This window comes from Oncorhynchus nerka, linkage group LG22 (genome assembly GCF_034236695.1).
Source record: "Oncorhynchus nerka isolate Pitt River linkage group LG22, Oner_Uvic_2.0, whole genome shotgun sequence".
Lineage (NCBI taxonomy): Eukaryota > Metazoa > Chordata > Actinopteri > Salmoniformes > Salmonidae > Oncorhynchus > Oncorhynchus nerka.
Genome location: NC_088417.1, coordinates 74,540,775 through 74,561,882, shown reverse-complemented (window position 1 = coordinate 74,561,882; position 21,108 = coordinate 74,540,775). Strand labels below are relative to the sequence as shown.

The 21,108-nt window shown below is 43.2% G+C and overlaps 1 protein-coding gene and 1 long non-coding RNA gene across 2 annotated transcripts in view; one reads left to right on the top strand and one right to left on the bottom strand.

Moving 5' to 3' along the window:
• LOC115105723 (connector enhancer of kinase suppressor of ras 2-like) overlaps nucleotides 1-21,108 on the bottom strand; it is a 77,646-nt gene that overhangs the window by 21,164 nt on the left and 35,374 nt on the right. The window contains exons 9-14 of the mRNA XM_029628043.2: nucleotides 20,267-20,413; nucleotides 9,036-9,169; nucleotides 7,098-7,312; nucleotides 5,865-5,951; nucleotides 4,775-5,022; nucleotides 4,348-4,382 (exon numbers count right to left, since the gene is read on the bottom strand). Coding sequence (XP_029483903.1) covers nucleotides 4,348-4,382; nucleotides 4,775-5,022; nucleotides 5,865-5,951; nucleotides 7,098-7,312; nucleotides 9,036-9,169; nucleotides 20,267-20,413 — 866 coding nt within the window. The remainder of the gene's footprint in view (nucleotides 1-4,347; nucleotides 4,383-4,774; nucleotides 5,023-5,864; nucleotides 5,952-7,097; nucleotides 7,313-9,035; nucleotides 9,170-20,266; nucleotides 20,414-21,108) is intronic.
• Nucleotides 4,914-10,356, top strand: LOC135563820 (uncharacterized). Its single transcript, XR_010460561.1, has 3 exons — nucleotides 4,914-4,996; nucleotides 8,514-8,654; nucleotides 9,030-10,356. It is a non-coding gene; the product is annotated as an uncharacterized LOC135563820 (long non-coding RNA).

The following is a 21,108-nucleotide window of genomic DNA, read 5'->3' as shown; positions in this document are numbered from 1 at the left end:
TGCATGGTACTGGAACATGATGGACACTGACTGAAGAAATGGATATCACATATCATTCTCAATCTAAGTTTCACCACTTACTTTTGTGATATACTAGATGTAGATGTTATACTGGATGTCAGTGTATTAAGTAAAGCAGTATGTGTAGCATGCAGTATGTGTCACGACTTCCGCTGAAGTTGGTGCCTCTCCTTGTTCGGGTGGCGTTCGGCGGTCGGGGAGGTCACAGCTCCACTACGTATGATAACGTAGGAGGGTTATGAGGAGAGAATTAGTCTCTTTCTGATCGATTCTCCTGCTTTCCCTGTGGTGTTGGAGCTTCCCTCGTTGGCCTATCATGACCCCACTATTTCGTGGGAACAGGGGGCTCTTAAGGGATGGTCACGTCAGTGCTCAGGGAAGTGTGTAGGTGTTTCCATAGGTGCAACTACGGTGGAGTCCAAACCAGGTCTCCACCATGCACATCCCCCCTGAATATGCCGATTTGGCTCTCGCCTTCTGTAAGAAGAAGGCGACTGAACTACCACCTCATCGACGGGGGGATTGTGCTATAAATCTCCTGGTAGACGCAGCACTTCCCAGGAGTCACGTGTATCCTCTGTCACAGGAATAGACGGGGGCTATAGAAACATATGTCTCTGAATCTCTGGGACAGGGATACATTCGGCCTTCCACTTCACCTGCCTCTAGTTTATTTTTTGTGAAGAAGAAGGATGGAGTTTTACGCCCGTGTATTGACTATCGAGGTATAAATCAGATCACGGTGAAGTATAGTTACCCACTGCCTCTCATAGCCAGTATGACAGAGTCACTGCATAGGGCTAGCTTCTTCACAAAATTGGATCTCAGGAGCGCTTACAACCTATCCGGGAGGGGGAAGAGTGGAAGACGACATTTAGTACCACCTCTGGGCATTATGAGTACCTCGTCATGCCGTATATGTTGATGAATGCTCCATCAGTCTTCCAATCCTTTGTAGATGAGATTTTCAGGGTCCTGCAGGGTGTAGTGGTGTATATAGATGACATTATAATATACTCCGCTACACGCGCCAAGCATGTGTCCCTGGTGCGCAAGGTGCTTGGTCGACTGTTGGAGCATGCCCTGTATGTCAAGGCTGAGAAATGTCTGTTCTTCCTGGTCGACTGTTGGAGCATGCCCTGTATGTCAAGGCTGAGAAATGTCTGTTCTTCCAGCAGTCTGTCTCCTTCCTAGGGTACCGCCTGCCCGCAACAGGGGTGGAGATGGAAAATGACCGCATTTCAGTTGTGCGTAATTGGCGACTCCAACCACGGTAAAGGAGGTGCAGCGGTTCTTAGGGTTTGCCAACTACTACCGGAGGTTTATCCGGGGCTTTGGTCAGGTAGCGGCTCCCATTACCTCCTTGCTAAGGGGGGGACCAGTGCGACCGCAGTGGTCAGCTGGGGCGGACAGGGCTTTATGTCACCTGAAGGCTCTGTTTATCTCGGCTCCCGTGCTGGCCCATCCAGATCCCTCTTTGGCATTTATAGTAGAGGTGGACGCATCTGAGGCTGGGATAGGAGCAGTGCGGTCTCAGCGCTCGGGTACGCCACGAAAGCACCGCCCCTGTACTTTCTTTTCGAAGAAGCTCAGCCCGGCGGAGTGAAACGGATCGGGAGCTGTTGGCTGTTGTCAAGGCTCTGAAGGCGTGGAGGCATTGGCTTGATTTTCTAAGTCCTACCGTCTCCTTCCTTTGCCCGGTCTCCCTACGGCTCTACAGACTGTGGAGGCCCTGTTCACCCACGTCTTCCGGCACTACGGGGTGCCTGAGGATATAGTTTCTGATCAGGGTCCCCAGTTCACGTCTAGGGTCTGAAGGGCGTTTATGGAACTTCTGGGGGTCTCGGTCAGCCTCACCTCAGGTTTTCACCCGAGAGTAACGGGCAGGTGGAGAGAGTTAACCAGGATGTGGGTAGGTTTCTGCGGTCTTATTGCCAGGACCGGCCGGGGGAGTGGTTGGCTTTCATCCCCTGGGCAGAGATGGCCCAAAACTCCCTCCGCCACTCCTCCACTAACCGATCTCCTTTTCAGTGTGTACTAGGTTATCAGCTGGTTCTGGCACCGTGGCATCAGAGCCAGATCGAAGCACCTGCGGTGGACGTATGGTTTCGGCGCTCGGAGGAAACATGGGACGCTGCCCATGTGCATCTGCCAAGGGCCATCAGGTGGCAGAAGGCGAGCGCCGACCGCCACCTCAGTGAGGCCCCGGTGCACCGGGTCTGGCTCTCGACCCGAAACCTACCCCTTCGCCTGCCCTGCCGGAAGCTGAGTCCGAAGTTTGTGGGGCCATTTATAGTCCTGATGAGACTGAACAAGGTTTATTATAGGTTACAGCTCCCCCTGATTACCGTATTAACCCCTCGTTCCATGTGTCTCTTCACAGGCCGGTGGTGCTGGTCCGCTCCAGCAGTCTGAGGTGCGGGAGGTTCCTCCACCTCCTCTGGACATCGAGGGGGCCCTGGCATATACTGTGCAAGGCATCATGAACTCAAGGTGTCGGGCGAGGGGCCTTCAGTACCTCGTGGAGTGGGAGGGGTACGGTCCGGAGAAGAGATGCTGGGTGCCGGTGGAGGACATCCTGGACCCTTCCTTACTGCAGGAATTTCACCGTCTCCACCTGGATCGTCCTGCGCCCCGGGTTGTCCCCGAGGCCGGTGTTGGCGCGCTGCTGGAGCTGCGCATCAAGGAGGGGGTACTGTCACGACTTCCGCCGAAGTTGGTGCCTCTCCTTGTTTTGGCGGCGTTCGGCGGTCGACGTCACCGGCTTTCTAGTCTCCACCGATCTACATTTCCTTTTCCTTTTGTTTGGTCTTGATTGCACACACCTGGTTTCCATTACGTTATAATTTATTCCCTATTTAACCCTCTGGTTCAATCATGGTTTTGTGCGTGTTTATTGTTGTCAAGTTGTCTCGTTTATGTGCTCTGGAATTTTGTTCTCCTTGATGGAAGATTGTTTTTTGAGTAAAGTTACGATTATTACTCATCTCTGTGTCCTGTGCCTGACTCCGCCTTACCCACATCACCTAGACTATTGACAGTATGTATGTAGTGTATTTGATTTATATAATTATGGAGCTTTTCTTTGTTTGCTTTTGAGGAAACTAATAGGCTCTTTTTTTGGTGCATTGTTGAGTAGTATGAGTTTGTACATTTTTCCATCATACTGACACCTTGGTTTTAACATAATTACTCTAACACTGAGTAGGGCCTTCACCTATCCAGAAACTCTGTGTAAAACTGGGTGCTGCTGCATCCATTCTACCAATGAGAATGATCTAAAGCTTGATACATTTAGAAAAATAATGTATTGCCTCCAGCAAGTGAAAGAAGCAACCTAAACCACGGAGCAAGTGGCAGGAAATCAGGTTCAGCCAGTCTCTGTCTCAGTAGAACTCAGCACGACGCAACATAAACCACTTAGGGGATGCGCTACTCATGCTGGCTATCTTTGATGACCTTATTAGCTCTCATCACTGTAACAATGGCTGAGAGGAATTCTCTACTGCCAGACCCCCATTTTATACCTACATGGTTGAAGCACCCACTGAACACTGACTATAGGTAAGGTGTTGAATTGTAGCATAAATTAAAACAAAGCAGTGTTTTTTTTTAAATAGAACCAGGAAATAAGATTTAGGCCAATGAAAGGTAGAGGAAATATGTTCTGCTTGGCAACCCTCATGATTTATGTAAAAATCTCCTTCTCTTGAGGCCTATTGGCCAATTCCATAGCTTTTGTATAATTTCTGCCAGTAGTTTTGCAAGTAGTGCTCATGAGCCGTAACTGGTCCCCAAAAATGTTACACAATTATGTAGTACATCATCCGTTTCGTATGATATGTTTCATCCCAGAATGTTAAGCAATCCGTATGATATGTTACAAATTCTAATTCATACAGTATGTTAGGAACTGTTAAGTGCATGAGTTCCCAGACTGCATCTTTAAGTTAATACATTGTAACAACACACTGAAGGTAAAAAGTCCTCTCTATTCGAATAATTAACATGATGGTATGCAGGATAATGGCAATTTACTCACAAGAAGCAGAAGTAGGTAACTAATACAAAGCATTCACAAGATAAATGATCTATCAATTACATTTTGATAGGTTCTGAAAAGCTCTCAATTTACTTCAGAGGAAATAATACCAATTCATTTCAAATTAGCACAATTTGCCTCCATAGCTTAAGCAAAAAAACTCCCACACATCAATTTCTGAATCCGCAAATAAATCCATGTTCCTCACAAAACCATGGCAATATTCTCTGGCCATTGAGTTGGCCTGTCCTGTTGATCCCCATGGAGAAGAAATGCTCACTCACCTGTCAGTGTCAGCTCTCAGTGTGTCTCCAGCTCTCTGTGGAAAGGTAAAGAGCAGATTAGTGCATCACAGAAAGAGAGAGAGAGAGAGAGAGATCACAGCGCACTGTTATCTCAGAGCGTGGCTTTTGTTTCCTGTTGTGACCAGGCAGGCAGATCAGTAGATCTGGGGAAGGTAGAGTCCCTGGGCCCAGGCAGAAACCATGGGGTGTCTGGGGTTGTGGAAATAGAGGTGGTATGGGTGGCACTCTTCTGAGTCACTTTTTATTTCATATTGATTGTGACCTCAAAAAAGCTTAAACCACAGAAAAAAGGCACACATAGGTTGAATCTGTATTGTCAGACCATTATGCCACTATGTTAAGCTATAATATCCTTCTTGAACTGGTGCAGATGGATAAAATATAAATAGTAGCTGTGCTGACTCACGTGGTACATTGGCACAGTGTTGCTCTCAGGCAGTGAGAAGGGCAGGCCTTCTGGCGGTCCTGAGTCCAGTCTGACAGGCGGGGCCAGCAAGGATGGGCTGATGGGAAAGCTGGGGCTGCTGGGGTTGTGGCTCTTCTTGCGGGTACGCCGCCCAGTGTCCCGCTTGCATTCCCTGGACACGTCCGGCTCCTCCTGGATTACTAGGATCTTATCGTCATTCAGGTAACGTAGCAGGGAGTTGTCTGAGTCTAGCAGAGGTCAGGGAGGGAGGGAAAGAGGGGAGCAAAGTTGTGTCATTTGGAAGCATAGAGAGGTAATTATTTGTTCATTAGGAGGCCCAGAGTGCCTATCACATTAAATGCTTGATGGCAAAACAACCTCTTACCAAGCGTTTAGTGAAACAACATTTGGAATGGAAAAGAAAGTCAAAGTGAGAGCAGTATGAGGTAATGTTTCCCAGTCTCACAGACCAGCATGTTTCCACAGAAACCAACCTCTCTTACGTGACTTTCTATCAGTGAGGGCAAGCCCCAACAGTGTGTGGTTTCAGAGCAGAGGGAGGCAGATATGTTTTTGCACTCGCTATTTATAACACAAGTCATGGGAGTGAGATGCTATCACTACAGCCAGCTCAAAATAACTGCTGTACATAGTCTCACGAAGCTAAACAACACTGAAATCAGCCAAGTGCAAAACAAAGATTAGGTTTTCAACTTAATTCGTGCCTGACATGAAGATGTTGTCTATATTTAACTGATTGAATCTCCTTTTTTAAAATAGAATTGGTTGAGCTTCTTGTGATAGCTTCATCTTTATACAGTGCAGTTTGAAAAGAGTTCTAAATGCACAATCATGTTTCTGTCAAGATTCAGTGGTAATGTCAAAAGAAACCAGTGTATGTGTGGCAGTTCCAGTGAAATGAATGAAAGAAGCAGGCGATTTAGTTATGTGTTGTTGAAAGTGGGGACGGTGATTGGTCCTCATTAGGCGTCTGTACATTGCAGACGCAGTGAAGCCAAAACTATTTCCTTCTCTAAGTCAAAGCATTTAAGGCGGGGACTGGGGAGACTACCTGAACTGAAGGACCCACCTCTGCTACCTCTCTTGTACATATTTGGCTCCTTTGTCTCTGCCATCCAGTTGTAATCCGTTGGCATGGAAACTGGCCTGAGGTCACCTGGAAAGAAGTCCAAGTAGCATGTCAGCTAAGGTGTGAGTGGAGAGAGAGCTAGGAGTTGAGGGAAGACGGACGGACGGACGGACGGGGGGGCTGTCTCACAGAGGGATTGGAGAGGGTTGTAGAGAGAGATGGTGAGAGGGGAGTGGCTGTGCGTGGGTGGATGTCTGCATGACAGAGGTTAAAGTGCAGGCAGGGCAGTAAGGGGTATAAGAGAAGTAGGTTATAGCATGGGAATCCAGTTGAAAATAATTCATCTTTAGAGTGAAGGGAAAACGGTAGGCTTGTTGCACGTGTGTGAATGTGTGAGCAAGAGAGACTGTGATGGAGCCATGTCATGGCACCTAGTGCCTCCACAGACTGGGATGAGCGGAGCGTACCCTGCCTGGAGCCATTATGAGCTTGGAAGCAATCCACCCTCACTTCCCTGGCAGGCTGTTAACATGAAAAACACTCCGTCTGGCAGAGCCAAAGGGATTTATCCCTGCACCACTACACACTGTACAATACACAACAAACTGAGCCTCAACAGAGCCTCAACAGAGCCTCAACAGATCCTCAACAGCCAGGAGGGGGCTGAAACAATGCATCGCCTTCTCTCTGTCAGATGGACGGATAGAATACTGTACATTATCAACGGCTTTCATAGACCTCCTTTCCTTGTCTCAGTGTTGGCAGACAGTGTCACTCACTAAAGATTCCGGAGTCATGCCGTGCAGTAATGTGAATGAGCTCATTATGTGAAGTGCAGACAGAGGTGGCATGTAGAATATTCATCATGCTGCTGGCCATCCTACAGCTGCAGTGCTGCTGATGATGAAGGGGCAATGACAGGGGAAGGGGATGTCTGACTGTGGGGGTGGGGCTGGACTGTAAAAGGGAGAGGTTTATGTGAAACATAAATACGCTGGGGTGCATAATAATAATCTCTTCTATGCATAGCAATTGCCAATTACTGTACATTCTCCACGTGCCATTCACAGCTGGGTACACTGTATGATAATGCACTTAAATGAAGGCAGGAGAGGGGAGCTACCCACCTCGCCTGGCATTCCACCCTTCAATGCTCCTCTAACGTTAAACTACCGCCCAGATTGAAAAGGCTGATTGGTTGGTAGTGCTACATATCTGGGCTGGGTAACTCACCATGGGTGGGTGTCCTGTCCCTCCGCCTGACCCCCGTGGAGCGGCCCCTGGTCTCGTACTCCTGCCCCAGGGCCAGACAGTCCTCCTCCACCAATGTGAAGTACTTGCCCCCATCATGGTCCAGGTAGAAGCTGGGAGACTCCGAGCCTTTCATACCCATCTTCTCCAGACTGTATTTGTTGATGTCATCACAGGACATGATACCTATCTCGTCTCTGTGATTGACAGGTATGGTTATGGAGAAGATCAGTCAGGTGCTAAAGGACTAAAAAATGAAGTGAACATTAGCTGTACAGTTGAAGTCGAAAGTTTACATACACCTCAACCAAATACATTTAAACTCAGTTTTTCCACAATTCCTGACATTTAATCCTAGTAAAAATTCCCTGTCTTAGGTCAGTTAGGATCACCACTTTATTTTAAGAATGTGAAATGTCAGAATAATAGTAGAGAGAATGATTTATTTCAGAATTTATTTCTTTCATCACATTCCCAGTGGGTCAATTAGTATTTGGTAACATTGCCTTTAAATTGTTTAACTTGGGTCAAATGTTTTGGGTAGCCTTCCACAAGCTTCCCACAATAAGTTGAGTGAATTTTGGCCCATTCCTCCTGACAGAGCTGGTGTAACTGAGTCAGGTTTGTAGGCCTCCTTGCTTGCACACGCTTTTTCAGATCTGCCCACAAATTTTCTATGGGATTGAGGTCAGGGCTTTGTGATGGCCACTCCAATACCTTGACTTTGTTGTCCTTAAGCCATTTTGCCACAACTTTGGAAGTATGCTTGGGGTCATTGTCCATTTGGAAGACCCATTTGCGACCAAGCTTTAACTTCCTGACTGATGTCTTGAGATGTTGCTTCAATATATCCACATAATTTTCCTACCCCATGATGCCATCTATTTTGTGAAGTGCACCAGTCCCTCCTGCAGCAAAGCACCCCCACAACATGATGCTGCCACCCCCATGCTTCACGGTTGGGATGGTGTTCTTCGGCTTTGCAAGCCTCCCCCTTTTTCCTCCAAACATAACGATGGTCATTATGGCCAAACAGTTCTATTTTTGTTTCATCAGACCAGAGGACATTTCTACAAAAAGTACGATCTTTGACCCCATGTGCAGTTGCAAACCGTAGCCTCGCTTTCTTCTGGCGGTTTTGGAGCAATTGCTTCTTCCTTGCTGAGTGCCCTTTCAGGGTATGTCAATATGGGACTCGTTATACTGTGGATATAGATACTTTTGTACCTGTTTCCTCCAGCATCTTCACAAGGTCCTTTGCTGTTGTTCTGGAATTGATTTGCACTTTTCACACCAAAGTACGTTCATCTCTAGGAGACAGAACACGTCTCCTTCCTAAGCGGTATGACGGCTGCATGGTCCCATGGTGTTTATACTTGTGTACTATTGTTTCTACAGATGAACGTGGTACTTTCAGGCATTTGGAAATTGCTCCCAAGGATGAACCAAACTTGTAGAGGTCTACTATTTTTTTTCTGAGGTCTTGGCTGATTTCTTTTGATTTTCCCATGATGTCAAGCAGAGGCATTGAGTTTGAAGGTAGGTCTTGAAATGCATCCACAGGTACACCTCCAATTGACTCAAATTATGTCAATTAGCCTATCAGAAGCTTCTAAAGCAATGACATCATTTTCTGGAATTTTCCAAAGCTGTTTAAAGGCACAGTCAACTTAGAGTGAATGTAAACTTCTGGCTCACTGACATTGTGATACAGTGATAAGTTAAATAATCTGTCTGTAAACAATTGTTGGAAAAGTTACTTGTGTCATGCACAAAGTAGATGTCCTAACCGACTTACCAAAACTATAGTTTGTTAACAAGAAATTTGTGGAGTGGTTGAAAAATGAGTTTTAATGACTACAACCTAAGTGTATGTAAACTTCCGACTTCAACTGTATGTATGGGGTTTTCTAGGCTCACCTGTGTCCATAAAGGCCAGAGACTGGGGACAAGATGAAGACGTCATGGCCACTGTCCAGCGTAGAGGACATCCCCATGGTCCCCATGCTGTTGGGCGGGGTGTTGGAGTCACTGTTGGGACTGGTGGGGATGGGCTGTAGGGACAAGGGTGGAGTCATGTAGACAGCAGGACTGTAGTAGTATGAGACAATTTCCTAAATGTAATCATTTTTCATTCATGGCATCGTATGTCAAGATTCATGAGTAAAATCCTATAGAATTGCATACTCCATGTTTGAGCTAATAGAGGATTGTGGTGCAATGTCCCACAGTTCACTTAGTTTACTTAACACAGTGGCACATAATAAACACTATGCTAGTGAAAAGGATAGGATGCTTTGTTGAATGAAGTTATTGAGACAAGGAGAGGATGTGAAATGGCTCTTATTAACAACAGCAATCTCGTCCATAGCAACCAAGAAATTCTTGAGAGAGGTCTGTTGGAAACTATGGATGGGATAACAACAAGACCCCTAGCAACAAGGGATTATGTGATAACGACTATACATCATTAATGTCAAGATGTGTCAAGTGTGGTGAGCATGAGCCATCTCGCCCCAGGAGATGCACTTTGAAGTGTAACCTACTGTGATGACTAAACCCTTTGACCAACAACATCTGATTGGTAAAGGTCCTGTGACCATCACCTTCCGATGTGAACAACTACATTTTCATATATTTTCCTTTTCCTCTTTTGAGTCTACTTCTAAGATGAATCAAATCAAATGTAATTTGTCACATGCGCTGAATACAACAGGTGTAGAACTTACTGTGAAATTCTTAGTTACAAGCCCTTAACCAACAATACAGTTCAAGAGACATGCGCGGACAGCATGTCATGACACTTTTTGTTTTTTTGTGTAACAGATGTTTCTTTCCATTCACCACTGTTTGGAGGCTGTAAATACACTACATGGCCAAAAAGATGTGGACACCTGCTCATATGTCATGCCCTGCCCTTAGTTATCTTTGTTTTCTTTATTATTTTGGTTAGGTCAGGGTGTGACATGGGGGATTTATGTGTTTTGTATGTTTATGGGGCTGTTCCCTTTCTAGGTAGTTGGTATGTCTATGGTTGCCTAGATTGGTTCTCAATTAGAGGCAGCTGTCTATCGTTGTCTCTGATTGGGAACCATATTTAGGCAGGCATATTCTGTGGGTACTTTGTGGGTGGTTGTCTTCTGTTTTTGTGTCATTGCACCAGATAGGACTGTTTCGGTTTTCACATTTGTTATGTATTTTGTAGTGTTCTCGTGTATGGTCTTGATTAAACATGTTGAACTCTAACCACGCTGCATTTTGGTCCTCCTCTCCTTTAGCGGAAGAAAACTATTACATCATAAAACATCTCAATCCAAAATCATGTGCATTAACATGGTCGGGCACTGATGTTGGGCGATTAGGTCTGGCTCGCAGTCGGCGTTCCAATTCATCCCTAAGGTGTTCGATGGGGTTGAGGTCTGGGTTCTGTGCAGACCAGTCAAGTTATTCCACCCCGATCTCAACTAACCATTTGTGTATGGACCTCGCTTTGTCATGCTGAAACAGAAAAGGGCCATCCCCAAACTGTTGACACAAAGTTGGAAGCACAGAATAGTCTAGAATGTCATTGTATGCTGTAGCATTAAGATTTCCCTTCACTGGAACTAAGCGGCCTAGCCCGAACCATGAAAAACAGCCCTAGACCATTATTCCTCCTCAACCAAACTTTACAGTTGGCACTATGCATTCGGGCAGGTAGAGTTCTCCTGGCATCCGTCAAACCTGGGTTCGTCCATTGAACTGCCAGACGGTGATGCATGATCCATCACCCCAGAGAACGTGTTTCCACTGCTCCAGAGTCCAATGGCAGCGAGCTTTATACCACTCCAGTCGACACTTGGCATTGCGCATAGTAATATTAGGCTTGTGTGTGGCTGCTTTCAGAGGCAGTTTGAAACTTGGTAGTGAGCCGTGGTGTAAATTACTGAAGTAAAAATACTTTAAAATACTACTTAAGTAGTTTTTGAGCTATCTCTTTACTATTTATATTTTTGACAACTTTTACTAGATGAAGGAACATTGCTGTGGGGACTTGCTTCCATTCAGCCACAAGCATTAGTGAGGTCGGGCACTGATGTTGGGTGATCAGGTCTGGCGAACTTAACACAATTCCTTACCCTACATTCCTTAAGAAACAAATGTACTTTTTACTCCATAAATTTTCCTTGACACCAAAAAGTACTTGTTATATTTCAAATGCTTCGCATGACAGGAAAATGGTCCAATTCACACACTTATCAAGAGAACATCCCTAGTCATTCCTACTGCCTCTGATCTGGTGGACTCACTAAACAAAAACGTGTTGGAGTGTGCCCGTCTATCCACAAATAAAAAAATACAAGAAAATGGTGCCGTCTGCTTTGTTTAATATAAAGAATGTGAAATGATTTCAACTTTTACTTTTGATACTTTAGTATATTTTAGCAATTACATTTACTTTTGATACTTAAGTATATTTAAAACCAATTACTTTTAGACTTTTACTCAAGTAGTATTTTGCTGGGTGACTTTCACTTTTACTTGAGTCATTTTCTATGAAGGTATCTTTAGTTTTATAACAATTGGCTACTTTTTCCACCACTGGTAGTGAGTGTTGCAACCGAGGACCAATGATATTTACGTGCTACGCACTTCAGCACTCGACGGTCCCGTTCTGTGAGCTTGTGTGGCCTACCACTTTGCAGCTGAGCCGTTGTTGCTTCTAGACGTTTGCACTTCACAACAGCACTGTTGACCGGGGCAGCTATAGCAGGACAGAAATTTGATGGACTTGTTGGAAAGGTGGCATATCCTATGACAGTGCCAGGTTGAAAGTCAATGAGCTCTTCAGTAAAGGCCATTTTACTGACAATGTTTGTCTATGGAAATTGCATGTCAGCAACAGGTGTGGCTGAAATATTCAATCCACTAATTTCAAGGCGTGTCCACATACTTTTGGCCATGTAGTGTATGTTGCGAGTGAATTAAAATGCACGGGTAGCCTAGTAAAGGAGCCCTTTGAAGTGATTTTTTTTTACAATTAGATGAAAACTTATGCCACAATAAAAGATAATAGATTTTAAAAGTTAAATGACAAATCTTTATGACTAAGCCCATAAAATGGAGGCTTCAGAACATCTAGAGCTCACTCCTTCTACAGGACTTCTGTAATTAATAATAAATACCGTTCTACAAGAAAATCAAAATAGAATCCATTTTATGTTCTTCTTCATTATTAATACATTTCTACAAGAAAAGTAAAAAAGATGGCAGAAATGTGTTGGCTCAGTGCTGTCAAAAGAAAATACCCCAACTGTTAAGATTGTTCATGTCTCTCAGACCAAAGGAAGATAAAACAAAAATAATTTAATATGAAGCAGTGGGTTAGGAATGGGTCAAGAAACAAAACAAGAGATAAAATGACACTACCGTACAAAATAATTAAAGATTAAAGCTGGTAGTCCTCTCACTATGTCTGTGTCCTATCAGTCTGACCACGGCAGCTGTATATTAGGGGTTCTCAAACTTTTTCACTCAGACCCCCCTTCCAGCATTGGGGAACATCCCGCGCCCCTCCTGCATGTGTGCGCCATGTCTATTTCTATGGGCACAAGCATTGTTCACACCCCTCTTGTTGGTGGAGAAAATCTTGCATTCTTTACATTTTGCCATGTCTAATGTGTATTTGTGTGATATTTTCATTTAAATTGTTATTTTAACCCTTATTTAACCAGGTAAGTTGACTGGGAACACATTTTCATTTACAGCAACAACCTGAAGAATAGTTACAGGGGAGAGGAGGGGGGATGAATGAGCCAATTGGAAGCTTGACTCAAATATTTGAGTGACTAAAACATTAGAGTTCTATTAGAGTTCTAAGTTCTATGTGCTAAAAAATCTAGCTAAAAAACATTAGCTGACATGGGTTAGGTGACCTGGACATTTCTGACAAGTTATAAATGGCTCTCTAAGGTATGCAATGACTGACATGACAAGAGGAAAACTGATGATGCACTACCCAATTTCGAAATTGTACCTTGTGCATTCTACTACTACAACTTTCAAGAGTAAGTTGAAAGCCAGACTGAGTTCCGACCCCTCACGCCCCACAGTTTGGGAACCACTGCTGTATACTGGATGAACAGATGGCTAGGTTCAATCTTCAATGACTTATTCACGATTTGAAACACTGTGTGCTTGATAGGAGTTCACTGAAGACTCATTTCAAATTCATCTCACATTACATTTGTCCTCTACTACCTGGATTTTCCACATGCTTCTCTGTCATCATATGATTTGTAAAGAGTTGATTTAATAATAGAACATGCCTACCCTTTCTCCAAGCAGTGTTGAGCTGTCGTGGTTTGACTCTTTCTGACTGAAACATCCATCATAAACAGTCCTGGGAGACAAAGTCACCCTAACAATGTTCGTACCACATGTCAATGGCTCCTACAGCCACCCGACAAGCTGTCATTTAACTCTGAGGTGCTTCATTAACCAAACAGTGTTTGTGGCTGATTGATAACCTTTGTGTGTATTTGTTTGTGTCACCTGTAAGACAACAATGCCTGATTCCTCACGAAACTAGAACAAAAAAAGGACCATGAATTGTGGGAATTTCCAGAAATGTTATCCATAGAAGGGTCCTTTGGAGGAAGGATTGTTTCTTTAAGAATAAATGAGAAATAATTAATTGAAGTTGGATTAATTGAAGACTACATAATATTTCATCTGTAGATGTTGGGTCGTTCCACAAAATGAGTGCCTTTTGCTTCCTTTGATATTTTAAGTAGAAATTGTGCACCAATATTGAATTTTAAAAGCCTGTTATATTCAATTGAAGTGCCTTTTAATATAGACCACATGGAGAATTCAATAAATCTGAATTTTTATATGAATAAAGAAATGTCCCTCCATACACACTCTCCAGGAAGATTTTAACCCACTTAAAGGGGAAGTTTACCTAAAATAAAAACAATCCCAAGTGATTCCATACATTAGGTGGAGTTTGTCTTCTCCTCCTCTCTTTCCCTGTAGTCTAAAACTAGAAAGCTGAAAAAATGGGTCACGTGACTCGTGATGTGTCTTTGTGCACTGCTAGCTCTGCTCAATTATCAGTCAAAGAGTGATTGAGAAAACCTTGAATTGTGGACAAATTCTTTGTTTTATTGAAAGTGTACAGCCAAATGAGCTATTTTTTGAGTAAGGAACTTTTCCACCCAAAACAATCGCAAATATTTTATATAATTATGTTATGTGACTGCAACAACAGTGAAGATGGGTAAAAGCCGCGGAGATGGGTAACACCTGTGCATGTGCGCTCTCCTGGGGCAAACTCTGTGACGTATATGCCCTTATTTGGAGTTTGACATCACAGATCAAATCAAATCAAACCTTATTTGTCACATGCGCCCCGAATACAGCGTGTATACCTTACCGTGAAATTCTTACTTACAAGCCCTTAACCAACAGTGCAGTTCAAGAAAGAGTTAAGAAAATATTTACCAAATGAACTAAAGTTAAAAAATATATAAAAAGTAACACAATAAAATAACAGTAGTGAGGCTATATATAGGGGGTACCGGTACCGAGTAAATGTGTGGGTGTTCAGGTTAGTCGAGGTCATTTTTACATGTAGGTAGGGGTGAAGTGACGATGCATAGATAATAAACAGCGAGTAGCAGCAGTGTAAAAAACTAATGGGGATGGGGGTGTCAATGTAAATAATCCGGTGACCATTTGGTTAATTGTTCAGCAGTCTTATGGCTTGGGGGTAGAAGCTGTTAAGGAGCCTTTTGGTCCTAGACTTGGCGCTCCGGTACCACTTGCCATGCGGTAGCAGAGAAAACAGACTATGACTTTTTTTGGGGCTTTCCTCTGACACCGCCTAGTATATAGGTCCTGGATGGCAGGAAGCTTAGCCCCAGTGATGTACTGGGCCGTACTCACTACCCTTTGTAGCGCCTTACGGTCAGATGCTGAGCAGTTACCATAACAAGCGGTGATGCAACCGGTCAGGATGATCTCGATGATGCAGCTGTATAACTTTTTGAGGATCTGGGGCCCCATACCTAATCTTTTCAGTCTCCTAAGGGGGAAAAGGTGTTGTCGTGCCCTCTTCACAACTGTCTTAGTGTGCTTGGATGATAGTTTGTTGGTGATGTGAACACCAAGGAACTTGAAACTAATGCTTACAAATTGGATCATAACTCTAAAAGTAGCAAAGATTCTACTCTGGAACTTTGATATGCTCATACATATATTATGTTGAACAATATATTGAAAAATGAGCCAAATCAAAAATGCTATACTTTCAGTGCCTTCAGAAAGTATTCATACCTCTTGGCTTATTCCACATTTTTTTGTGTTACAGCCTAAATTCAAAGTGGATACAATTTATATTTTTTCTCACCCATCTACACTCAATACCCCAAAATGACAAAGTGAAAACATGTTTTTAGATTTTTTACAAATCTATTGAAAATGAAATACAGATTGACACCCCTGAGTCAATCAATTTTAGAATCACCTTTGGCAGTGATTACAGCTGGGAGTCTTTCTGGTTAAGTCTCTAAGAGCTTTGCACATTTGGATTGTACAATATTTGCACATTATTCTTAAAAGAATACTTCAAACTCTCTTAAGTTCATTGCTAGACAGCCATTATAACGTCTTTTCAAGATTTCCAAGCCGATTTAAGTCAAAACTGTAACTAGGCCACTCAGGAACATTCAATGTTGTCTTGGTAAGCAACTCCAGTGTATATTTGGCCTCTACTGGAAAGCAGACTGAACCAGGTTTTCCTCTAGGATTTTGCCTGTGCTTAGCTCTATTGCATTTATTTTTATCCCAAAAAACTCCCTAGTCCGATGACAAGCATACCCATAACATGATACAGCCACCACCATGCTTGAAAATATGAAGAGTGGTACTCAGTGATATGTTGTTTTGGATTTGCCCCAAACATTGGATTTTCCCCAAAGCTTTGTATTCAGGACATAACGTTAAGTTCTTTCATACATTTTTTGCACTTGTAATTTAGTTCTTTGTTGCAGGGTAGCCTAGTGGTTAGAGCGTTGGACTAGTAACCGGAAGGTTGCGAGTTCAAACCCCCGAGCTGACAAGGTACAAATCTGTCGTTCTGCCCCTGAACAGGCAGTTAACCCACTGTTCCCAGGCCGTCATTGAAAATAAGAATTTGTTCTTAACTGACTTGCCTGGTAAATAAAGGTCAAATTAAAAAACAGGATGCAGGTTTTGGACTATTTGTATTGTGTGCACGCTTTCTTCTTTTCACTCTGTAAATTAGGTTAGGATTGTGAAGTAACTACAATGTTTTTGATCCATCCCAGTGGCGACACGTCATTCAGGGCAGGACCACCTGTTTTGAGCCCCACATTTTTTGCGTGTTTTGCATGTTGTTTTGGCATTAATATGTGTCACATATCAGTTTGCAAACAATGTTAATAAAATATATATATATCATTGAGTAAATAAAGCCACATGCAAACATGGTCTCTTTTTTGTTTACTTGAGTAAGGCAGCTGAAAATGCAGGTGTTTCAACCCAGCTCAGTGCTTTCTGTGGTGGTGGGGCAAGCCAGCAGAAAATACGTAGCGTTGCACCATGATTGGCTCAGTGTTCTGTCACTCATGGGGACACTATGTCACCGCCAAGTCTATGGTTAGACCTCGAAAATTCAAGCCCCTTTGGTGCTGCCATAGAGTTACATTAGAAGTGTCCATCCAAAAAGGCTCAAGGTCACAACAAGTTAGAAATCGCAAATTCAACAAAAAATGGTTTAGACGGAATCCGTGACAGTGGATGTGTGGTCCCAAATCTGGGATTAAGGAGCTCTTTTCCAAGTTTAAAATGATAAACATTCAACATTGGCCATGCTGTCAATGAAGCATGATTTGTGCGGTGCTCAAAACAACTGTTAACTCGGAACTGCAAAAACTTGACTTCAGCGAGTTCAAGACAACTGGGAAATCGGGAATAAACGAGCTCCGACTGGATTCGACCTTGTTTCTTTTCAGAGTTCCCAGTTGTTTTGAAAGCACCATAAATCCAGAGAATGCCAGACTCACAAAATGTTCCCACAAAGGGCCTCCGCGCCACCTTCCTGTTCAAGTGAGCACAGCACAACAAGGTGAGTTCAAAAATCTATTGTACGCTGCTGCATAAATTATGTAATATGCCAGGGAGATATGTCTACTGGAGCTAAGAAAGTCATACTAAGTGTATGTTGTGTAGTAATATTTAGTAGCCCATGTGCCTCACCCTAATAATTTGGTCTATTTACCCCTCTAATTTCACCTACTGTTCTGACTTGGTGGTGCACATGTAGCCTGTAAGCTGTTTATGAAATGTAATCATTGAATATTGTAAGAGCTTTCATTGTCTGCTTATATGCCCCCTTTATTTTTCCTACGGTTCTGACTTGGTGTACGGGGGGAACACTATAAGAATAGCCCATGTTCTGAATTCTGTCACCATATATTTCAAAAGTGCTATTGACTACGTCCGTCCTAGCTCGCACATTAATGTCTTAATCGAAATTACAGATGGCCTCTTATCCACTTGTCGTCCCCTTATGCCATAGTTTGTACATCTCAATTGTCATTAGAAACCACATGTGTTTAAGCAAGTCAGCCATATCAGCAACTGTATGTTTTTTTAAAGGCAGTAAAATGTTGTGACTTTTTTCAGGACAGCTTTATGTAGGCCCTAACAGTTTGTGGGTACCGTTTGTCACCGTTATAGTGCAATTCATGTATTGTTTAGTGTTGTGTAGTGGCTTTGCTGGCATGCATCACACTTTATTTATTTCTTGCCCCACCCAGATTTACATGCTAAAATAGCCACTGATCCATACTAAGTTTCTCCTATCACAGCCATTAAACTCTGTAACTGTTTTAAAGTCACCATTGGCCTGGTGAAATTCCAGAGCAGATTCCTTCCTCTCCGGCAACTGAGTTAGGAAGAAGGCCTGTATCTTTGTAGTGACTGGGTATATTGATACACCATCCAAAGTGTAATTAATAACTTTCCCATGCTCAAAGGATAATCAATATGCTTTTTTTTACCCATCTACCAATACGTGCCCTTCTTTGCGAGGCATTGGAAATCCTCCCTGGTCTTTGAGGTTGAATCTGTGTTTGAAATTCACTGCTCGACTGAGGGACCTTACAGATAATTGTGTGGAGTACAGAGATGAGATAGTCACTCATAAATCATGTTACACATTATTATTGCACTCGGAGTTAGTCCATGCAACCTATGTGATTTGTTAAGCACATTTTTACTCCTGAACTTATTTAGGCTTGCCCTGAAGGGGCTAAATACTTATTGACTCTAGACATTTCAGCGTTTAATTTTTAATTAATTTGTAAAAATGTCTAAAAACATCATTTAATTTTGACATTATGGGGTATTGTGTGTAGACCAGTGACCCAAAATCTCAATTTAAAAACATTTTTGAATCAGGCTGTAACACAACTATATGTGGAAAAAGTCAAGGGGTGTAAATACTTTCTGAAGGCATTGCACATGTTTATATTTTTCAATATCCATGTTTATATTTTTCAATATCCATTTTTATATTTTTCAATATTAATAAATGTAAATGTGTTGTAAAAATGAAAATACTACTCATATTACAGAGCAAGCAGTAAAGCTTCATATGACACCAACTTTTGCTTGTAGCACCTACAGATGAAACATTATGGAGTACTAAAGGAGGCATGGGTAAGGCCAAAATGTCCAAAATATTCCAACTTAAATCATTTATTCCTCAATTATGCTTTAATATACAAAGGTCAAAAATATGTCAACAATAGTTCCTTCAAAGGACCTTTCTATTGATAAAAGTTCATGAGAATCCCCAAAATTATGGCAAAAAAAAAGAAAGAAGAGGAATCCAATACTCTTTTCTTTCTCCAATTCTTTTCAGACACAATAATTAAGCATAACTCAAGCAGAACCCTGTTTATTTCTAACTGAAAAACATGCCACCGTGCCAAATAATCAATACATAATTATTTCCCTGACATGACTTCTGTCACGCCCTGATCTGTTTCACCTGTCCTTGTGATTGTCTCCACCCCATCCAGGTGTCGCTTATTTTCACCAGTGTATTTATCCCTGTGTTTCCTGTCTCTCTGTGGCAGTTCGTCTTGTATGTTTCCAAGTCAACCAGCGGTTTTCCCCATTCGCCTGCTTTTTGCATCCTCCTTTTTCTAGTCCTCCTGGTTTTGAGCCTTGCCTGTTTCTGGACTCTGTACCCACCTGCCTGACCATTCTGCCTGCCTTGACCACGAGCCTGTCTGGCACTCTGTACCTCTTTGACTCTGATCTGGTTTTGACCTTTTGCCTGTCCCTTTGGATTAATAAACATTGTAAGACCCCAACCATCTGCCTCCTGTGTCTGCATTTGGGTCTCGCCTTGTGCCTTGATACTTCAGTGCTTATCTACACACCCCATACAGAAGCAACCATTCTGGCTTCACATGTTGAGACATGAGGATAAGGTGCTGATTATCTGAACACATTAACTGATTTCACTGCAGATGCCAAAGACACGTAACCACAGAAACGTTCCTGGGCGTCATCAAGGCAACCCATGCAGCATGAAAATGAGTGAGCTTAGTGCAGAGCTAAAAATAGCTCTCACGCAGTCCAGGGCTCCCGTAGAAAAAAACATCCAGGCAGTTATGATGTAAACCCCCAACCCCCCTCTAACCATCATCCTCCCCGGCTAGTGTTCTGTCTTTGTTCCTCCTCCTCAGGCAGTCCCTGTTTCCCCCAGCCAGTCCCACATACTGTACTGTCTGCACTCCATCCACACTGAGCAGCACAATAGATTCACTAACTCCATTCACTGATGCTCCACATAATCCATTAGAATTCAATTAAAGGGTGGCCAGGTATGGGGTACAACTTGCAGATAATTACCCTTAAATTCATCATGTATCATAATCTCATCTATTCACAATGCAGCCCCCATAAGGAACTACTAAGCCAGCTATGTTTCTTATCGCTCAAATTACACAGCTCCCAGGTGAATTGGTGAAAAAACGATATTCGTATCTACCGAAGGAATCCTAAACAGATATCCAAACACATATAGGAACCTCATTCTCAATATCACATCATAACACAATTACCTGGAGTGCAAGGGGTTTCCACCGTACATTCTTGAGCAGGGCAGGGGCAGACGTGAGAGTGTTCTGAGGTCTCTTCTTCAGCGTGAGGATGACTCCGTTGGGGTCTTCTCTGAGGGCGTTCACCAGGTTCTTCAGCTGCCAGCCCACCTGCACAAATATGCCACAGTGGAGAGAGACAATACAACACACTCAGTAAGGCTGATGAAATACTCAACCAATCATGAACTAGTAAATTGTCGTAGCTAGTTACTGTAGTTTTGAACAGCTTCTCTACCAACCATGTCTGAGATAATGACGCCGGAGATAATGACAATGAAAACAACTGCACTATCATTCCAATACCCTACAGTCCATTCCCACAAATTACAGTGCTTGGAAAATAATGGCGTCTGGCACAAAAACTGTTAGCTAAACAGTATGTGCTGGGAAGGGTTCATACAATGCAGACAAAATATTGTTCACATTATTTCCTTTCTTGACTGAACATAACAATTTTCAGAATTCTGTCCTGTTGTTACAACGTTATACAACGTGATACAACGTTTAACAGATTGTGTTGCACCTCGTGCCGACCTATAATGCGTCACAAAGCATCAGCACCATGCTCAACTGGGCTCTGTCCCGCAGCAGACAGACAGTGTGCAGCTGTGCTACAGTGAGCTTGGTTCTGCTGATGGCAGTGTGCTCCCAGGCAGGCTCCAGTAGAGGCAGGGGAGCAGAGAAAGCAGGTCACGTTCCCCTCCCTCCCTCTCTCCCTTCCTCCCTCGCTCTCTATGCTACGCTGAGCAGAGCACCTCTCTCTCTTCCTCTTTCCTTTGTTCAGTTCCCCTCAACTCCCCCGT